Raw genomic sequence first — 21,780 nt, 5'->3', positions numbered from 1 at the left:
AAAGGATAACCTTGCTCTTTCAATGTATTGATTCTTTATTAACTAGGTGGCTTAATGCAATGAAATGAGGGATTTGAATGAGCCCCATTTGGGGTGCTTTGAATAAAAAGCTTGCACTGTTTATGAATGACTACAATGAACCTTTGAAGCACCACAGATGCAGTATATGCTGATACAAAGACCAGTAGGAATATGTCACAATGTCAGAGTGCTTTGCTGAAAGAATATGAGTAAAGAGCAGTTTTCATCTTTTATGGATGTTACACTTTTCCACAGGTTTCAAACAGTTATCTCTATGGCAAAGTCTAAACACTACAACTTACAGACGAATCACAGGTTTGTCCTCATAAGTTTCTACTGTCTTTTTCTTTTGTCCTGATTGTCAGTTTGTCTGCCAGCCAAACTGTACTTAAAACTGAAGAAGTCCACAGTTGAGGAGCTATAGTGTTTTTACTGAAAATTTTAATAAAACATCACTTATTCATTTCTGTTTCCATTCCAAATGTTGACATTTTTAAATTTTCTTCCCTGTAAACACATGTAAGCTATGTGGCAGAGTCATAAGTGGTGAGTAAAAATGACTTCTATACATTCTACAAAACAGAAAAAAATACAACCACAAATGGAGTGTTTTTTTATCTCCAAGGTTGTCCCTCATGCACATTAGTCTCTATTGGATCTTAACAACTATCATATGGGTCACAAACAATTTATTTGACAATACAACCAACAAAGTTTTCTCCAAAATGGTCTGTATAGATAATTTAAAATCAATATAAAAATAAACAATGAAGTTTGACTTCCCCTTTAAAAAATGGACAGAGAGTCTTGACGGAGTAACACAAATTTTGAGGATACACATGAAATATATGCACATTGCATTTCATCAAATACAAAAAGAAAACAAATGAAGGCAACAGTTCTTGGCTGAATTATCTGTGCTGCATCACTATATTAAGGGCATGACGATTAATACATACATAATGAAAAGCAATATACAAAATTTCAGAGATAAATACATTATTTATAGTTGATATGTTACAAAATTTCCCTCAGTGAGCGCAAGTGTGTATTTGAACAGAAATATGACAATGAACTACTATACTCCTACATTCTCAATGGATTTTAATTTTGTTTTTTAAATGTTTTTTGTTGATCTAAAAGAACATGAAAAAGACAGATGTATAAATATTTAGCACAAGTTTGGCAATATCACAATAGTCTACAATTTTTAACCACATATAAAACACATAAGGGAGTTGGAGCTAGAAGGGGGAGACTGCTCCTCATCAACAAGAAACAGACTTCACAGTAGCCTAGGAATGCATTAATATACAGTGCTAGCAAAAAAGTTGAAAAACATGGCAAAACACACTTGCTTAAAAGGAAGCTCTAGACATGGAAGTACATCATATTCATCAACAGAGCAGTGTTTTGTACACGTCAGTGTGCTTGTTGAATCAAAGAGGATTTTTTTTTTTACTTTTGAAGATGAGTTCTAGCTACAATAAATTACAAAATTTAAGTTAAAATGCAGGAATGAAACATGATACAACCTTACCCACCCAGCCCCACCCCTTTTACTCGTATTTGTTGTACTTTTATGATCAATTTTCTACATTATATATCTCATATATTTTCCAGTTGAAATTCAAACTGTCTTGGCCCCTGTGTATTTTTCTCACACATAAAAATACAAAAAGTCACATTATAAAGACACACAACTGTTGTGAATCTATTAAAAGAGAGTTGAAACAGAAAAACAATTTCTGAAGTTCATTGGCAAATGTACTGTACATCAGTGTTTTTACTTTACAACCAGATGGTGAGTCCACAGAGTCCCTTCCAGTATTGAATGTGTGGTTGATTGGACATATCCAAAGCTGAAGCGCAACCCGACAAGGTATACAAAATAAACCCTTCGTCATCCTGTGTCCTCTTCAAGGGTGATAAAATGAGGGGCAAAATACCAAAAAAATCCCACAGAAAAAAAAATATTGTTCCTCATGAAATCCTTTTTTCTGCAGGTTTTGCAAAAGTCATTTAAAAGGAAAAAAAAATCATTTCTTTCTTTTCTCTTTTTTTTCTTCATCTTTAAAAACAGAACAAGCAGTTGACTATACATTACACCAGCGTTTTTGCTGTGTGCTGAGGGGGTGTCCTGTGAAGTGGTTGTGTGTAGACTGGTGCTTGAGATGATGAAAGTGCATTTACATTGGAGGGACAACCAGGCCGGACATGGCTGGAAAAAACAGAGACAGGAAGAAAAACAATATTAGTTTATTGGGCTAAAACAGGTATGGATATAAATTTGAAAAATTATTTGACATTTTGTAATTTTGTGTGTGTGTATGTATGCATGTGTGTGTGTGTGTGTGTGTGTGTGTGTGTGTGTGTGTGTGTGTGTGTGTGTGTGTGTGTGTGTGTGTGTGTGTGTGTGTGTGTGTGTGTGTGTGCATGTGTGAGTCTAGCCATCTGACACTGCACAAGTGCTTGAATGTATGCCTTAATGTGCCTGTTTGCGTATGTGCCTGTGAGTGTTTGCTGTGTCCGCCAGCCTGCTGCTGCACCACGTCCTCCTAACGGGGAGAGTTTGAAAACCTCCCTCCTGCTCTGACATTTCAGCCCCCAGCATGCCACTCTTGCTATGTGTGATATTTCTCCTGGCGTTGGGGTAATGGCAAACAGTGGCCCAGACTCCCAGGAGACGCGGCCGTGGTGACGGCAGAGCAACAACACGGTCACTTCCCACAATGCCACAATGCTACAGTACTAGACACTCCTCAGACTCCCCTCAGATTCCTTCTATCGCTTCCTCTCCTTCCCCTCATCCCTTTATCTCTCGACTCGACACTGTACAGCGCATTAGTCCTACATTTGCACATTCCCCAAGTCGTGCCTCTGCGTCATTATCTAAGAGAGATTAGGCAAGATCAAAGGTAGCTTCCGTTATTTTACCAAGACCATCTGCTTAGGATATCATTAGCAACTGTACCTCACCCTGAGAGTTTATATATTCAGTATTTTCACACGTTTTAACAATTAGGCGACTAGTGAAGTGCTGGGATGATATATTATTATATTGCTCTGAGTATATTTGTAGAGTCATGGTTGAAATGCTTTTAAGTTTGCCAGCGCAGATGATGGCAAGGCATTGCTCATTAATTTCTGCACAACATGTATTAATAAGTATGAACGTGTAGCAAGATGAACTTTAATTTCCCACTTCATTAAGCCCAATGTTATTAATCTTGGGGCACACACTACGGCTAAGCTTGTTTTCAAAGCAATCATGTTGGTCATGACACATGCACAAAACCTAATAAACATAATTACTAAAACAATTCTGGGAAGGTCTTTTCCTGCGACATCAGAGGGGATCATTTGTATGAAAGGGCAACGAGGATGTATGTGTGCGTGTATGTTTGCACAGACGTGAGATGGCAGTCCTATAAAGTACTTGCATGTGTGTGTAAAGATATGCTCTGTGTGGAGTGTTTGAGTGTAAACTGAAAGGTGTAAATTGGCCTGTCAAAATGCATATATTTGTAATGATTAATCCCTCACCAAACCGGACAGAGGCCTGAGCAGCGGTATCTGACCAGTAGTCCGTGGGGAAGGGATGAGGGGGTGAGGGGGGCTCACCTTGCAGTCCGTTGCCGTTGGCGCTGGTGCAGGAGGGGGGTGGGGAGGCCTGGGGTCGGACCACAGGGGCGAAGGCGCTCTTTTGTTTAACTGCAGAGACGATAGGGAGGGAAAAGGAAGGAAGGAGGGAGAGAGTGAGAACGTGCTGTGAGTAGTTGTGGAGAGGGAGAGGGCAGTTAAGGTAAGGCTAGGATAGTATTACTGCCAGGGGGGATACACGATCAGTACTCACGGGCCCCTACCATCAACATCTTGTCCGGTTGAACAAATACAGGTGGCATATGGTGAAATACACATAAAAATGAATATTTCTTCTCCTCTGAGCTACATGTGTGTTCTCCGAAGTACTAAAACTAAACAAGCCCCTGTGAATGAATAGTAATATATTATCACCATCAATAATGTTATAACCCTGTCAGAAGTGATTCATAGAAGTGAAAACGAATGTGGGAGCTGGAATTAAATCAGCAGCAGCTTAGTGCTACTACAGCGTGCGATAGTGGCAAGCTACTCACTTCCATATGGGGAGTTGGCAGAGGATCCGTTGAGGAACCCAGGGGAGCTTGGCACTCCCAGGTTCATACCGGCATTGCCGTAGCCATTCATGCTGTTGCTGACGGTGTTGTAGCTCGACTGCTGCGGGGTGCTGCTGGAGATGTAGCCCCGGGGGGACACACTGCTGGTGTTCCGGCTGTAGCCCACTGAATAACATGGGTGGGAGAAGGAAAGGGAAATTCATTCATTTCTTTTTTTCTGTCTGTGCAGTATTTACCATGGAAATGTTCACTGATTACACTAAATGATAATAGAAATTTACTGCTGCAATCAAACATTTTTATATCAGCACATACTGCAGATGCCAGTTTAATAAGAAACAAATTTGGCTCTTAATTAGCCCCTTTAACTGCCTATACTGTAGGTGAGGATGGGGGCAGCGAACGCAGCGTTCAAAAACATAATTTTCTATCCATTATCTCATTTTAATGAGTGAAAAAAATAGTGAAATTTAACTATTTTTCATTTTGCTACAAAACCCCCTGGAATCCCCTCAAGGACCCCCGGCGGGTCCCTGGACCCCACTTTTGAGAACCACTGACTTATGGAGCCATATCCTGAATCACATACCTTGGTCATTCCCTTGTGACTCAGACACATTGACTGCTAGCTGGCTGCTGAAGGAGTTGACTCCCATCATGCCGTGGGAGGCTGTGTTAGCGAGAGAGGGGATCTGGTTGTGGTTGCGGGGAACGCTGTACAGGGCCTCGGCGATGTCAGCTGCCCTCTTCAGAATGATCTCCTGAGAAGCGCAGAGAAGGCAAAGGTTTTGTTATTTATGTTTTTTTTATAGCTGTGCTTTTGCTTTGATGCATAGTTCATGGCTATATGGTTAACGCATGGTACCCGACATTGTTCCAGATATAGTGGTGAAAATACCCTTTGGTGATAGTATCAGTAAATTTTCAGTGGTTTCTTATTTAGCCGAGGCACAGGCAGCTGTGTGGATACAGACCTGATTGTTGTGGGGCATTCCATACAGGGCTTCAACGAGATCAGCCGCCCTCTTCAGTAACACCTCCTGATGAGGAAAACAGGAAGAGTAAATGTTAAGACCCAAGCAGATTATGTTTTAGACCCCAGTGGTCCATACAGTAACAAACAATATCCAAAACAACATTACACAGCAGGGTCGCGGAGAGCTTTTAGAAATGTTTACATATTCAACCGCTAAATAAAAGCCACCCTGATTTAAGAGGCACCAGTGCTGCATTTATACAGCGCTACCACTTTGCTCCTTCCAACCATGCAGAGCAGTGAATAATGTTCCCTATCTTAATTAAACTGGCATAGTCCTTTAAAAACAACACCTCACCCCTGATTCTGGGCTCCACGTTTGCTCTGGAGTTCAGTGCCGAGTCCCCTCTCTTCAGAACAATAAAGTGAATTAGCTCTGGGTTAATCTAGTTCTGTTGTAATGACATTAAGGAATTTTTCAATTAACCTCTTTGACTGGCTGTTGCAAAGGACTTCACAAATGACTTCCCATCCAGCAAGAGCTGGGTGCTTGTGCCTTGGGGACACGGATGCTCAGGATGTGGTCTTATCCATGTCTGCATGCTTGCCCCCGCTTGACAATGCGGATTAGCTGTGTTGCTTTGGCTCTTAACACTGAAAATGAGTTGGCCCCGGATCCCGTTCCCCCCACTCTGTTTCGGGCTTTCAGCAAGGTGGGGTTTGGCCCATTTGTGTGTCTTTATCTGCTCTTTGAATTCAGCACTTACAATTAAATCCCTCTCAAGCAACCAGACTGCTCTCTTTGTTTTCTATAATACAGAAGGCAATATGCTCTATGAAAACCCTCTTCTCCTTTTAGAGTGCATTTAATCTGACAAAGGCAAGTTGCAGACATGGCTGTTGCGTGTGTTTTTAAAATGCTCGCTTGTTGTCACCTGCTGTAGAGCAGAGATTTGTCGACTGTGCTGTTAGAACCCTGGTTAAAAGCAATGCAAATCTGTCACCAGAAACATCTCAGATGGTGCTTGTTTTCTTCCCACATTCGCTGTGTTTTCTTTTGCGGGCCTCGGTAATTTGTCTGAAGTGTTCCATCACTTGGCAATAGCAGTGTGGGATTAAGACGGCAGCTGCCGTAAATGAATGTAAACACAGCCTTCGCGCCTTCAAACAGCGGCCTCCAAGACTTGGCCTGCATTTCCAAGGCACAGCGTATGTAGTGTGTACGGAGTGTGTGTATGGGCCCTTTCATCCTGAGGAGCATATCTACCACAGTCCTTGATTTATCAAGATGAATCACTGTAGAAGCCACTTCCAGCGTATGCCATGCTCTCTTATAGAAACATATCGCTTAATCCACCCCAAGTTACCGGATGGGTGGCTCTTAGAATGGGCATTTACCTCTGAAATTGGTGTGTATGCTCAACGTTGCATGCATCTAGTTTGCATACAAATAAAGAATTATGGTTGTCGTGAGGCAGGTAGACTAAATGAGAGGACCAGCTGTCTTGATGTGTTCTCATCAGGCAGAACAGATTTCTCTCTCTCTTGCTGAGTGAGATAAAGTGGTTTTCTTTCTTTTTGTCTGCAGTTAATAATTACCAATAATCTATTCTATCATATTTCAAGATCTCCTACATGGCTCTCAATTTTAAACAACAATTAAAGCAATTAAGACTGTCGCGTTCACAAGCCATGTTTCATTCTCTGTAAAACGTCCTCTCCCTCCTTGTCCATATGGTACTTTGCAGCAGTGACATAAGGACAGCTTGGAAAAAGGAGGAGAGAAAACGATATTGCCTCTCATCCTTAATCTGTCGTTTACCGCGTGGTGTCTTAACTAACCAAGCTGACTCGCAAGGCTATGCTTAAGTGGCAACCTAGTCATATCCGAGGATGATGAGAAGTGCTGCACCCAATCAAGGAAGAAGTTTGTTTTCTTCTGACGAGACGCTTTCATGCGTATCAGCTCACGCTGTGAATACGATTAACACGGAATAGTGTTCTGAGGGCATTTCCATGTAAATCTCAATACTACTCCAGCATAAGTGTAATTGGCTTTCTTGTCATGGAGACATATCAGAACACACCATGTTAAATTGAAACAATTAAAGGCCTCAAATGATTTCTGTTGTTCTGTGACAAATGCGTGACAGATTTCTGCTATTGTTTGCCTTGCTTTGCATAAAGGTCCCCTGTTCAACAACTGTTTAAATGGGGCTGCTCAGATGACAGATCACCCAAGATTTAGAAGCTGTTTTCCGTTATTGCCGGGAAAAAATGAGAGGAAGCCATAACAAATGATGTGTTATAAAAAATATCTAACAATAAGGAGATGTGGTCTAAATCAGCCCGAATGTGATTCTTCAAGCACTAGATTAACATGGATGTTGTATTTATATTATCACAGTTAATAAAAAAGGGCCTAGGTTATGTAGCTTGGAGTGCTAATGCCATTATAAAACTGTAAGGCAATTACTCTGTTAGCTCTAGCCTGAGGTAATGAATGCATTTAGAAGCATAGGGCCATTAGATGAAGGTACTTCAAAGAGCACAGGAAGAGAGATTCATTTAAATACATGGGTAATTGCTTGACATGAACACATTTGTAATATTTTCTCCTTGTGGATTACACAAAGAATTGGAAAAGAATGGGCTTATGCTCATTTTGGGAGGAAAGAAAAGAATCCAAAGCAATCAGCTTAATAATAAAACAATATTGAGTTTCCACTTTTAATTTCATAATGAATCTAATTTGTTACAGAAGAGAGAAATTGAGTGTGATATAATGTGATATCCAGTCTATTTGTCCATTACTGCCAGAGGGCACAAAATGGTATTATAAATTGTCTTTTTTATATTATGAATAGAAAATTGTTTTATAACAAGATCTTAAAAAGGAGGGTGAATTCCAAAGTCTCTCTTCACTTAACGCGATGCCCGCAAACCAATCTCCTTTCTCATCACTTGACTGCTCACACTTATTACTTTCATATTCACCCTGGACTTTGCATTGAATTTTTATATCTCCACTCCTCCCACAGGGTCAGACTGTCATCTACGATGTTGTCTTAGAATTACGAGGTAAACTTCAATCAGAGGCAGCTTCCCCCCCTTTTTTCTCTGTGTAGCAACAATATTAGCGTGCATCCCTTGCTATCCATGAGCACTCCCATATTGGCTTTCTGTCTCCTTACAATTACCACGTGTCTTACTGGTCCCAGGGAGAAGGCTGGTGGAAATCAATATAGCGCAGTAATATTATCAACTGGAGGGTGAAGTCATGGGAGGGGGGGTAGAGGCGGTGAGTGGGCTTGGTGTCGATTTGCCTTTCTGCTAATGCACACCGCGCGTCCTCCAGCTTTATCTTCTTTTTATAGAGTCTCCCTACCTCACCTGCACCCTGTAATGGCTGTTCTCTATATGCTGTTTCTGTTCTCATTCCAAATGTACATGCCAGCCTCAGCCTGCCGCGGGCTGTTTTATTGGGAATGTGCTTTTGACCCCGAGAGCTGACCCTCAGATGGCAAGCTTAACAATGACGAATCACTTGGTGGGATCATTTACATGCCCCCTGAACCCCATATTTGGGTCCATTAGAGAGCAAATCAAATATTTATGTTGTTTATTGGAAGTGCAGGGTTTCATCTCACTCTGTGATTGTTTCATGCAAAGGCTGGGAGACCGTGCTATATTAAGTATACGCACACCCAGGAAACTAATCTTGGGTTCAGTGTCAAAATCTGTCTCACAACCAACAACACTTTGTATTCAAGGAAAGAAGCAAGGTTTCTCTGTAATAAAGCTGTGTTTAACATTGTTGCTGTCTTTGTTCAAACGATGTGGATTTTCGCAAAGACACTGTGACTTTATAAAAATTGAAACAGTGTAGCTAGATTGACCAGTGATGCCTGCGGAGATAGAGAAAGCCATGTGGATATTAAAGATAAGTGTACTTTACCTTTTGGTCTACGTTTACAGTTGAAATTAGAGTAACATTTCATGTCTAGGTGTTGTTTCCTGTCTCCACAGGGACTGAGTCTAATTGAAACACTTCATATACTGAACCAGGGACTAGCTGTGATGTTCCATTTCTCCACATTGCCTTGGTCAAACATCTATAGCTACCACACAGTCTGTTCTTTATTAAATTGTCCGTTGGACGTTAATGATATTGCTGTGTTGCATGCTGGGATTTAATAGATAAGGTCTTTAAAGGTTTTACAGTATTATTAAAACTCTGAGGTGGCCACCACTTTACTGCATGCCAAGGGGTTTTGAATGTACTAATCAGTCATATTATTACACTTGACACATCTGGAATGTCAGTCACCAAAATTGTTACTAGCAGGGTAGCAATTAGCACACAGATAGATTTTATCAATAGGAAATGGAAAGAGTAGAAGAATCAAAGGGAATGAAAAGAGTAAAAGAATCAAAGAGTTCCTGCAGGGGAGAAAAAAATAACGTGTGCACCTATTCATGTGCCACACCAGTGTGTCTAAAACTGATGTGGCTTTCAACTCCTTCACCCCAGGTTCAAAAGAAAACAATAAGAAAGCCAAAGCATAATAACATGCAGTCTTTGTCTATTAGCTGCAGTAAGACTAGGGGGTTTACGGCACAGGGTTCTGTAAACAAAAGATTAAACCAAATCGAGCTGCAGAAAATGAAAGGAAAACATGAGTGGGGTAATGAGGGTGCAGACGTCGTTTCTGACCAGATTACCATCTCCACAGACTACTGGAGAGGAAAACGCCTGATTGAGCTATTTTACCACACAGAGAGTTTACGCCTCTCTCCACACACAAAACCAATACCATTACCACGCTGGTTAGTGGGTAAGCCACATATGTGAAGCAAAGCTGTCACGGTTTGGGGTCACAGTGCTCAGCGTTGATGGTAATGTTGTTTTGTTTATTTGTCACATTCAGAGTATTAAGGCATTATAACCCAGACAGCTCCGTCTCATTGCTGTTCCGGGTTTTTCAAAGCTGTAGAGACACTGTACTGACCTTTGGTAACCTCTCAGGATCGCCGGGGTGTCTGGGGATGACCTTCTGCAGCCTCTGGAAACCATAGTCGATGGTTGGCTCATTCAGGGCTGAAAGAAAAGGAAGGGAAGACAAAAATTAAAACCATTTTTTTTCTGTTAATTTTGCCAGAGACAGGAAGAAACTAATTGAGAAATCTGTTGGAATTTACAGTACAAAAGTCATTTCAGAATGCCTAATTTCAAAGAAACCTCAGGGGTGAGCCGATGTTTTATGAAACATCATCGACTCCAGGGGCTGAGCGATGGAAAATGACACAGGCTCCTCTGACACTTGTGTCACCAAGTGTTATTCCATTAACAGCCTTGATGACCTACATCAGTCTGAGAATCCTTCAGAGGGACCCTCCCCCTTTTTATCTGCTTGAGAATATTGACTACAGCAAACTACATAGCGGGGGTCTTTTAATCTAACAGAGCTTTAATAATCTGTGAAAGGCTGTCCACACATTGATCTACTGTAAGTTGCTGTCATTTCACCCTTCTGCACCAACTGTACTGCAACACTGGGCCCGTGAAATACAGCAGCAGATCCCATGGAGCCATTAATCTCTCCCACCCCTCAAATAGTAATCTGGGGCATGAGGCATATTGGGCGATGAATCAGAGGCACAAAGTAAATGAATCATAACCCAGACTTTGGTGAGAGCAGGGCGTTTTATGTCTGACAGTCCTAATGGGTAATTGAAGGCTTCCTTACAGCTCCGCCTGATTCTAAACAATCATGTGTACACTCATAGGCAGGACAAGGCGAGGGAGGGAGGGCAGAGGAGAGAAGGGAGGGGAGGAAAGGAGGAGAGCAGTGTAAAGGGGGAAGGAATGACTTAATAGAGAACATCACTTCTCAATGTAGATATCATTTTCAGGAGAGTAACTCCGCCGAGCAAGGCGCTTCATAAATCAATGGCTTTCTATGGAGACTAATAAGAGCTGCCTGCCTCTATTCATTGTTCAGCCTGTAATTTGGCCCATCACTCATTACTCAGCATGTAATTTCAGCATTAACACCGCACAGCTCGCTGAACCTGCTGAACACCAGAGAATGTGAAAGCAAGCGAACGCCCCCCCACACACACATACAGAGGCAAGGCAGGGCCACTGAAGCACAAGCCAGGGAAGTCACGGCAGGAAAACGAACATTTATGTTTCTCACTCTTTCTTTTGTTCCCTTTCATCTAAACACACATGCAAGCATGCTCACACACAACCTATGGACACCCACACACACACACACATACTGAAACCTACTCACGCATACATACAGTAGTCGTGTACTAACACATGCACCACTTCTGCCAAAACCTGAATACAGTAATTGCCAGCTCGACCGTGATCAAATGGAGCAATTATGTGTTCAAGCATGGACAATGCAGGGTGCTAATCGATAGCAAGGATCTAGCTCGCAAATACGGTGGTATTCAGCCATACAGGCCAGGCACACCTGAATAAACCCCACGCCACGACAACATACACTGCTGGAAATGTGATTTGACATGTCATCATGTGTCTCGAAACGACAAAGGTCTGCTTCGGAATGTGGGGCAACGCCATCTTCTCCTTAATAAAGGATTGATCTGCCATATTGATCGTACATGACAAGGCTGTAGCAAGGAATTTGCCCCTTTCTTTTGTTATTTCCACCCCCTTTCTTATCTATGCACTCTGGCAGTCCCGTACATGTGTACACACACACCAGCATGCATATGTGTGTGTGTCAGTGTGTATGTGTGTGTGTGTGAGTGCACGTGCCCGGCTGAGAGAGTGTATGTGCACGGCAGCCCTGCCAGACCCCGCTGCTCAGTGTGATGTAAATTGTGTATGTGTAAAAAGCACTCCATAATCAGGCCATCCATCATCAGAGGCTGTCAGTGGGCTCTCTCAGGGTGATACATCACGCTCTCCTGTCCTCTGCCTCAGCTGGGGCCTACACAACCCGCCAGGCATGCTGGGAACACAGCCGGAGAGACGTACAGTACAGGACGAGACCTAGGTTGGGAGAGGTGTTCTGTTTGATGTGCCTTTCCAATGATAATGATGCCCTACTGTAAATGCAGACCTAAGAATTGTGATGAATGTGGTTTGGAGGGTAGGGTATCCTGTACCCTAAAAGAACAGTTTAAACTGAATTTTATCAGCGTTCTTTTTACAGTTTATATACAGTATCAAATGCCTACATAGGGAGCAATTGAGTTAAAAATACATCAAACTTTTCTCAGTCTCGGCTTAACACATGGCTTAATGTTCTCCAGTTGCAGTCCAAGCGTCAGGCATGATCTCCGCATGTCGACATGTCGCCATCTCATCTATCATGGAGATGATCTTTGTAACAACCCCGGCGTAATGAAATTGGTGACACAGACCGCCATCTGCTATTGATTTCATGCAAATGCTTTTGACAGCTGATGGAGACTTGCATTAGCACTAAACGGTGCTGTCAGTTGATGAGTTGACAGTTTTGTAGTCATAGCATGTACACTGGTGCAGACAGACACAGACAATGTCAATAATCCTGTAAGAGCTGCTGATGATATATACTGAGCACTTATATTGAATCTGGAGAATAAATGTGTTATGTGTGTATTCATCGCATTGCTCTGCACATTTTTTCTTGCAAGCAAAGATTTCCTTTCATCTGCTGAGCTTTTACAAGAATCATTGGGACTACTCTTCTTACTTTTTCCTACACCACACACATTGACAGCAGCCTTCCCCCCCTCTTTTACTCCCACCTCTTCACCCTATGTCTTTTTTAATCCTTGGCACATCATTATGTTCCAACTTCACACTCTGTCGTAAAGTTTATTCTCTTCTAAAGATATAACAGGCAAATCTAGCTCTGCGATGCCCTTGCATGACTCCATGCATGCCAAAATTAGTTTGGCCCTCCTCGTCCTTCTAACACAATATGGTAAAAGAGGGGGGTTAAGGGTGTGGAAGGAGCGTGTCCCCCCCCCCCTTTTACCCCTCCTGTAAGGGTTCTCAGTCGCTGCAAGGAAACATGAAACCCTCCACACAGATCCCATAAATCCTGCACTGGGTGGGGAGTCTAGCCGAGGGGAGGAGGGGCCGAGGAAGGTGGGGGGGAACTGTGGGGGGAGGTATGATAGGGGTGGGTGGGTGAGAGGGGGGGACTGGGGGTCGCTGGCACGTTCCAGTCACGCCCGCTTCCCGGCTCGCGGCCAATCAATACCACTTTCCTGTTTTAGAGGCGGGTAATTATGAGGTGGAGAGATTGTGTGACCTCTCACCCCTGCTGCATTACTCGCCTGATATTAAGATAAATTGCCTGATTTTGGGTAAACATATGCTGCAATTCAAACTGTCAGCACTGGTTTGCTCAGGGATAATTTGTATTGATCTCCTGGCTTCTTCCCCATTTTGCTTACTGACCTCATGGATAATTAGAGAAAAAGAGACACGGGGAGGTAAGGCAGGGCTTGCATTTGAATACTTTGCAGGAGAGATGAAGAGCACATGGGAAGGAGGGCGAGGGAACATTATGGACTAATAGAATTTTCATTTTCTCTCATTTTCTGTTCAGATTTAGACAGGTTGCGTATATTGTTCAATTACAACACTTATCTTTTTCCCTGCTTATGGTACATACACAGAGACATAATTGGTCATAGATTTGTTTCCATGGTTTGATTTCAGAGATGATTAAAATGTAACAAAAGTAATGAGACAGCAAAGTGACAGCAAATAAACACATTTAACAGCCTATAACTAAAAGAATTATTGCCATGTTTGAGTAAAAGGAACATACCGTAGTAACTGATTTCAACAAGGAAAGAGACTCACTTCTTCAAGGCGGTTTGGAAGAAAATTTCTAAGAATATTTCAGTCATTTTCTCACTCTGGAGAGTGAATGATCATGTTTCAGAATATGAAGAAATGGAATGCATGACTCGGTGTGCAGCTGTGACCATATCACTTCCAATTTTGAATATCGCACATGCGCACAAGCGCGCATGGCAGGGCTTCAGTGGAATTCCTCTGCCTAGAATGTGCGAATGTGCACTTCCCAATCTTATTTTGATCTGAAGCCTTAATCTGCCCGTCCTTTCATGCTACAAACACATTTTCTCTGAGAGGTCCTTTAGCCGCCCCAGCTAGCCACTTTACTTAAAATGTAGAGTGGATGGCATGTACATGGCATCTGAGTGTGGTCTGCTGCTCCTTCTCCATGTTCTCTAGAAATAGGACACGAGTAACCGCTCTACAGGAACAGTGTAACATGGCCGACGTTGGCAGCCAGAAGTGCTTACATGGCAATACACCACTGTGTGCCCTCGGTCTATATGGAAGTGGATTGAACACATGTATTGACTTACAGTATCGGGGTATAAACATAGGGAAATGTTTGAGCAAAGCAGTAAATTTAAGGGAAATTGTTCCTTGTTAAGTATATGAGCCTGAATGGAAGCTTGCACAGAGTACTAGCATTCCTGCCAGCCATTACAGCTTATTACGATAACTCTATCTTTCCAGGAGATAAAAACCTAGCCTTGTTGCCATTTGCCAGCTATTACTTTCGCTAATTATACTTAACTGCTTCGAGCTTATCTCCACTCCTCCTACACCATTGAGCAGTTATTTTTTTCTTTCCCCTTAACACAAATTAGAGGTGGAGTGGGAGTTGGAAAGGGGGAGACAGATAAACAGCACAGGCAGAAGTTCATTCAAGTGTTATTGCATTTGTGACTTGTCAAACTGTCTAACTGAAGCCTTCTAGGCACCTGCAGTCTGTTAGATGGATGCAGTTCAGAACAGCATCAGCACACATAATGACCTCGTCTCGCCGATGTTCAGCAGAGTCTTCTGGAGAACGAGTGAATATCTTCTCAGTGTTACTGTGAGGAGTTAAAATTGAATTCTGTGCATACAAAGAGGGTAAGATATTCAGAGGTCATGCTACTGCTTCACAATATAGATATGTTCCAGTGTTGAGAGAATAGAAAACATGCATGCAGATGTAGAGACCATCCTCAAAAAACCAAACCAAGTCAAATTGGAATTTTCACAGCAAACCCACGCAAAGCAAACCTCATCTGTTTTAACACTGACCATATCATCTCCATCCACTGCAGCCAGTTATCACTGAGTGATTCCATCTCCAGCAGTCTCAAGATGAACAGGAAATTAAAATTTCAAAGATCTGCAGTTAGGATAAATCAATGGAGACAGATCAATGTTCATTGAAATTTCATGAACTTTGAGCCAATACAGATGGAAAAACCTAGACAGTTACAGTCTCCAGCAGATATTGCTCCTGCAACAGATAAAATGTAATTAACACGGTTAAAAGGGAGCAATGTTACAGATTGCACATCCATAATTTCAGACTCCCTTCATATCGGTCGTATTATTAGAAAGGGCCAAAGACACCTGTTCAATCCTCTTAGATGACATCTAAAGTATGTGTGCCACTTCTCTAAGGACGTCGGTGGACTTTCACACATTACCGGCCAACAGAAATCAAATGGGTTCCCTTCACAGCTGATTGCAAGCGCAAATTAATATTGTAAAATGAAGATCAATACATGGACGGGGCACAGATCGATGACGGCTAAATTACGGCCGCGTTTTCCCCCTCATTCAAGATGAGTTGTGTTTTCCTCTCAAAGTCAATACCGTGCTGCCTCCCTCATTCATTTCTCAATAAACTTGCCGATGAATTTCAATCAAAATGCGGCAGTGGAAGGAGAGGGAGGGGGTGGTGGAGTTCTTTTAAAGCCCGTTGGGTGTGGATCATACTGAAAATGGGGCAAGAAGAGGAGGTAGAGAAAGGAGGAGGAGGGGGAGAGATCCTCGTCTATCAAGAGCCCCCCTCCCTGCCTCCTCTGTCTATCTTTCCTGTGGCAGAGGACTGATGCTGTGACTTAGTGAGGACAATCCATTTTAAGAGCCATTACAAAACAGACCTCACAACGATACTGTGGGACAAAAAGTGGGCCCAATTAAAATTAAATCAATGAATACCATCCTTACTGCGAGAAAAAACACACACCCATACTTTCATTTTTCTCTTGAAAGATACCCGCAATACATTTCACAGAGAGATGTAATGGGGGGAAAATACATGCTCAACTGCAAGTACTTATTTCAATCAATTTCCCAGAGCTGGATTTCACAGGTCACTTGCTGATAACACGCTGTGGAATAATGCCACAGTGTGCTTCTCAAAGCCTACCTGACAAGCTGCCTGACAGTGGGGGAGTGCAAGCACGTGTCACGTCAGCCCTCTAATTGGACACAAGGACCTTCCTCCGTGGAACCTTGTCGCGCTCCACACAAGCTCACAAGGCCTTCAAACCAGGCCCATCTAACTTGGCAACGAGTGTCTGCTCCACTCCTGTGGAGCTGGTGCTAAATACCAGAGTTGTAATGAGACAGGCAGGTATGGGGATATGGCTACTGGATAACATGCTTTGACACATGCTAAAACTGTTGTGCCAACTGGTTACAACCCACTTGACTGTGGCAATGACATTTATAAATGCCTATTTCATCCTTACTTGCAGCAGCTCATACTGCAGGGTGGTTTTTATTTTTTTTTAAATCAGCGGAAAAATTAAAAATTGTCTCAAATCTGAAATGCCGTGCGTAGTAAATTTGGGGATTTTAAATATACAATGCTTATATGAGGTATTTGGTGTGTCCTCCTCTAAAGCTGATCTGTTTACATACCGCCTTGAATGCCTTTGATTATAGCATATCTTTGCTGTAGGCCACACCCCACCACTGACCAACAACCAACAGAGTTCCAAGCCCAACCCTGCAGGACAGGAAATGAAAAGGAAGCTCTCCATCTGATCAGCTTCTGAGTCTGGGACTTCAAAGTGACGGCAGGGCGGAGAGGAGACGTAAGGATAGGCCCAATTCACAAGCACTCATGTGGTCCGATAAAGACGTCTGTGTTTGCTTATTTAAATTCTTTGTGAGAGGAGGGTCGGTGACTACATAACATTCTGTTCCTCTTTCTAAGAGTGGAACAGGAAGTGAGTTTAATTTTGGATTGGACAACTGGATATCACTATTTATATGTCTGACTCGCTGCACTGCACTAGTTTGGGTGGTCATCTATTGCACATGCATGTAAAGAGTGTTTTTTTTTTTTTTTTTTTTTTTCATAAAGTTAGAAATTGTTGTTGAAGCTCAACTAAAAAGAGACCCTTACTTCGGCACTATCAACATCTTCCTTTTCCATCCCTTACAGGGCTGACATTTCTTGATCTCCACCAGTATTGAGTGAAGCACACATGACCCCTTTGTCCTTATGTTGATGAATGACTGCCTCATACCCATTTTGTCAGATTTTGGTGCAGTGGAGTCGATAGCGTCACCTTGACGAGGAAAGTTTGTGATCCATCAGCCCTCAAGGCTGTCTGGCCTCAACTAAGGCCTGGCAAGAGCAGCTCACTGTATGGGGGCATCTACTCCATCCAAAATCCTTCACCCAGTGTGCTGCGATCTTGTGAGGTCGAACGAATGGCTCTTATTACTGCCGCTTTACAGTGAGGAAAAAAAAGAAAAAAACACTTGACTTGTACTAATAGCTGAGAAGCCATGCTGGTCACCAAAGGTCTGAAGACGAAGCACCCTGTCAGTGCCCAGCTTGGGAAATTAGCAAATAATGTTCCCTTCCCCCTGACAAATGTGTGACAGCTCGCCTTCGCCAATCATTCTCTCCTAACGTTATGATGCATGTCCTGGATCCCCACTGGAGGATACAGGCGAAGTTTACTGACCCTCAATTTACCCATGACAAATGGGGTCCTGGTAAATGTACGTTTTCTGGGGCGCGGAAGGGGTTCATTTTAAGCAATCCTGGTTATGTGGATGTCACTGATTAGGATAAATAGTGGCTGAGTGTGTTAGGACTGCTTGCAGAACCATATTACCAAGGGCCTGCATCGTTGCCCCTGGAGGGGAGCTCTCGTGGAAACTTGGCCAAGATAGAAAACCAAAAGCTCTGATGCAATTAGGAGCTTAAATTGGATAAATTGTACGGTCAAAGTTTTTATTTATGATTTACTCTTTCATACAGTGCTGTAACTATGCAGTAAGAAGGTTAAGATGCTGCAAATGAGGCTGAAAATTGAGACTTTTTGTTTAAGAAATATCTGATCAAACCAGAATGTACTGTTTGCAGTACTTAATAAAATGTAAAGTATAATAAAGTATTGACCTCAGGCACAGCCAGGACTCTCTCCTTTTGATTTTCTACAACCTTGCTGACAGTTGGACCAATGGATAACCAATACATGGATTAGACAGAGGACAAGCTAGTAAGCTCTAAGGGACACATTTTGTTAGAAGGTAAAAGGTATAGACTGTAAAATAGTAGAAATAGCCAGCATGTCATTCCTTTAAAAATGTGCCAATTAAAGTACAGATAAAAGCTCCTCGAAGCAGTCTGTAAACTACAGCCTACTAAAGTTTTATATAGTATGTCTGTTTGTCTCATTAGTGTTTTAAACATTCAATAGTCAATGCCAACAGGATTATTTGACATACACTACAGGGTGCTCTCTTTCTGAGAATGGATTGTGAGTTTTGGAGCAGTTCCAGGGTACTAACCCGAGTGAGGACGTGTCCCTCTGCTGTTCGAATTGGCTGCAGTCTCCTCTGTGTTGACTCTTGGTAATTTGTGATAATTTCTTAAATTGAGCGAGTTAAATCTCCACAATTAGGGTGGTGGTGCAAGAAGAGTCAACATGAAAAAAAAAAGTCTAAAAAGGCACTCCTCTCAAGCCGTGCTCTAAATTCATGCTTGAAGCCATATGCTTTGATAACTGGACCTTTGATATGCACATGTTGCTCTCCAAAATGACACCCGAACATTTTGTGCCTTTCAGACAGCACTGTGTCACTACATGCCCTTTTCAGGCCATGCAATTTGCTATTGTAACTCCAGGTCATTTCAAACCTATTTCCTCGTGTAGTACCATTTTTTCAAGTGCTGTAATACAGAAAGAAAAGCTATAGTTTGAAATGAGCTGTTTCACTCTTAAATACATGATCCACTCTCTTGCACTCGATGCATCAGCCCATTCGCTTTTTAATGTCTCAGAGAAGTAGCTAACATCCTTTCACCTAGCAATTACTGTACATATGGAGTCAGTGATACCTCATTCTAGCGTTATGCATTCTGCTCTCTTTAACGGGTTCATTCTCTCAAGCGTCAACCCTTGTACAATCAGGGTGAGCCACACAGGGAATAGCAGAGCAGAGGAGCCGGACCTGTCTATTGGTGACTTTCTCTTTTAATTCAGCGCACTAATCAATTGTACCACCATTGCCTCCAGGGGTAATTGTATCTTTATACTAACTGGAAGTGAGTAGGAACCCAGGGAAGACAGAGAGGAAGAATGGGGGGGAGAGAAATCAACAAAGATAGAGAGAAGGGGACACGTTTCCCCAGTAAAACCTGATGGTAATCATCCCAATCCGCTTAGCCTCTGTGACTAATGGGGTCTGTTCTTAAGGGACCTGGCACTTTCACCAGGGTGCTATAGAAGCCATTAATGTCTTAACTTATACACCTTCTCAGGGCTGTGCAGTAACACATGTACACACAGACACACACTGGCGCGCACACATTTCCTCCCTCTCGCTCGCTCGCTCTCACACTCTCACACAAACAGACACACATACACTTACGCAGCCACACTACACTCCTGTTTCATTATCCTGGTGCCTTGTTGGCCTCTGCTCCGCTCCTGCTAGGGAGGTTAAATGCAGGAGAGCTGGGCCAGACTGCACGGTTGGAGGAGAAGGGGACGGATGGCTGGGGGTGGTAGTGGTGGTGGTTTGGGGAGCGAGGGGGGACTTGATGAGAAACAGCTGCCCCAGGATGGAGGGGTCTGGATGGGGGTTTCGGAGGGGAGGGGAGGAGGGGGGTCCAGGCCCCACTTTGCAATTCTGCTGTGCTCAAGGCCAGGGTTGTGCTGGAGGCCTGGGGGTGCTGGGGGAAGTGAGAGTGCTTTGACGTGCCCCTGTTTCATTCTGCCCATCAGAGTTAGAACAGACAGAGGCTTCCAGGTCAGACAGGCTCTGACCCCCACAACCTCTGTCTCCTCGCCAATGATGACAGATAAGACCACCACTTCCTTCTGTTAGCCAAGATAATCAGATCCCTTACTTATAGTGTGACACGCACACCCTTTTCTCTCTCACATACACACCTCTCTCGTCTCTTTGCACACTTTCTCTCCTATGAATTCATATGGAACACACATGAGAATAACTTCAGACGCACTCATGCACTTAACCTGGATATTGCGTTTCTAATCTGATTCATAAAAAAATGAAACCACATTTTGCCTTACAAAATCAGCAAATTAGCAGAAAGCATTATCTGTCTCACAACAGGGCAGATAAAGAGAATTGGCAGAATGAGTTATCCTGACAGCTTGAGTTTAACAGAGCTTGGCAGCGCCCTTGTATGATGGCAGGTCAGAGGGGGATCAAGTTGCACTTGTAGGTGCCCCTCCACGAAAAAAAACCCTTTTCGCTAGCAGTGCAGATCTCACACATTTTAACATTCAGCAAGCAGGGCCCTGGTTAGTTCATTACTAGCGCCTGGACTTGGGGCTGAGGGCTCCATCCAGACAGAAGGAGGAGAGGGAGGGGGGCACAGGAGAAGCCTGGAGAAAGGGAGGGAGTGAGAAAGAGAAGGTTTTGACTCACCAGTATAGACAAATCTCCCAGGGGCACCTTTGCAGAACTGCTTGGACTTGTAGGACAGCGTGACTTCCACAACACCGGGGATGTGCCGAGGTGGAGTCTGGACGCGGATGGCGTGAGGAGTTATCAGCTGGATTACAGAGGAAAAGAAATAATGAGCCATCTGCAAAGAGTCTGTGCTGTTAAAACTACTGACCATAAAGTTTTGAGTAGAATATATTTTTCAAAATAAAAGTAGCTGAATTTCTAATACTTAAACTGAATTTTAGTCAAATCTATAATAGAGATCATACCTCACTCCATACGAGCATGGTGCCGAACACGACTTGTAGGCCATCAAAGAAGTTGTCCCCTATGATGATGACAGTGGCACCTCCAGTGGTCCATCCCTCACTGGGGCTGATAGCCTTGATGCACGGGGTGGCTGCTTATCCAAGACAAAGAGAAGAGCAAATTCAGCACCTAAGCTTCAACATTCGGGCCCATGTCTCTTTCCACAAAGACACATTACTGCATCACCTCTACGCTCAGCCCTCCATGTCTCTCTCACAAAGACATATCATGGAAATTGCCCCTGGAAAAAAAATGATGGATTTGTCCTTTAAGGCATGAGAATCAAAATCATTTATCAGCGCGCTGGAGTGGTGTAGTTAAGCAGACCCTTCAAATGGTCCACTTCACAAAGGCTAAACGCCGGGCTCGCCAGGAAAATGATTTGATGGAGCAAATTATGTGTCAGGGCAAATGTAGCTATCAGAATTGATTAAGCATGCACCCGCATGTACAGTAAAATTTCAAAGTTGAACACATCTTAAATGAGTCAAGAATACAGGCTGTTAAAGTGGAAATGACAAGCTAAAGCTTTGCTGGTTCATGTTATT

At 43.0% G+C, this 21,780-nt stretch overlaps 1 protein-coding gene across 6 annotated transcripts in view; it reads right to left on the bottom strand.

The window, feature by feature from the left end:
* Positions 1-238: 238 nt before the first annotated feature.
* ebf3b (EBF transcription factor 3b) overlaps positions 239-21,780 on the bottom strand; it is a 68,001-nt gene continuing 46,459 nt past the window's right edge. For 2 of the 6 annotated variants that reach the window (XM_051379254.1, XM_051379263.1), the window contains exons 9-16: positions 21,193-21,326; positions 20,903-21,029; positions 10,170-10,258; positions 5,156-5,221; positions 4,771-4,942; positions 4,161-4,346; positions 3,568-3,735; positions 239-2,242 (exon numbers count right to left, since the gene is read on the bottom strand). In XM_051379254.1, coding sequence (XP_051235214.1) covers positions 2,211-2,242; positions 3,568-3,735; positions 4,161-4,346; positions 4,771-4,942; positions 5,156-5,221; positions 10,170-10,258; positions 20,903-21,029; positions 21,193-21,326 — 974 coding nt within the window. In that variant the 3' untranslated portion in view covers positions 239-2,210. The remainder of the gene's footprint in view (positions 2,243-3,567; positions 3,736-4,160; positions 4,347-4,770; positions 4,943-5,155; positions 5,222-10,169; positions 10,259-20,902; positions 21,030-21,192; positions 21,327-21,780) is intronic. The other 4 variants (XM_051379281.1, XM_051379290.1, XM_051379272.1 and 1 more) reach the window with 3 other exon arrangements.

Source organism: Dicentrarchus labrax, unplaced genomic scaffold (assembly GCF_905237075.1).
Source record: "Dicentrarchus labrax unplaced genomic scaffold, dlabrax2021, whole genome shotgun sequence".
Taxonomy (NCBI): Eukaryota; Metazoa; Chordata; class Actinopteri; family Moronidae; genus Dicentrarchus; species Dicentrarchus labrax.
This window is presented reverse-complemented; position numbering and strand designations above follow the sequence as displayed.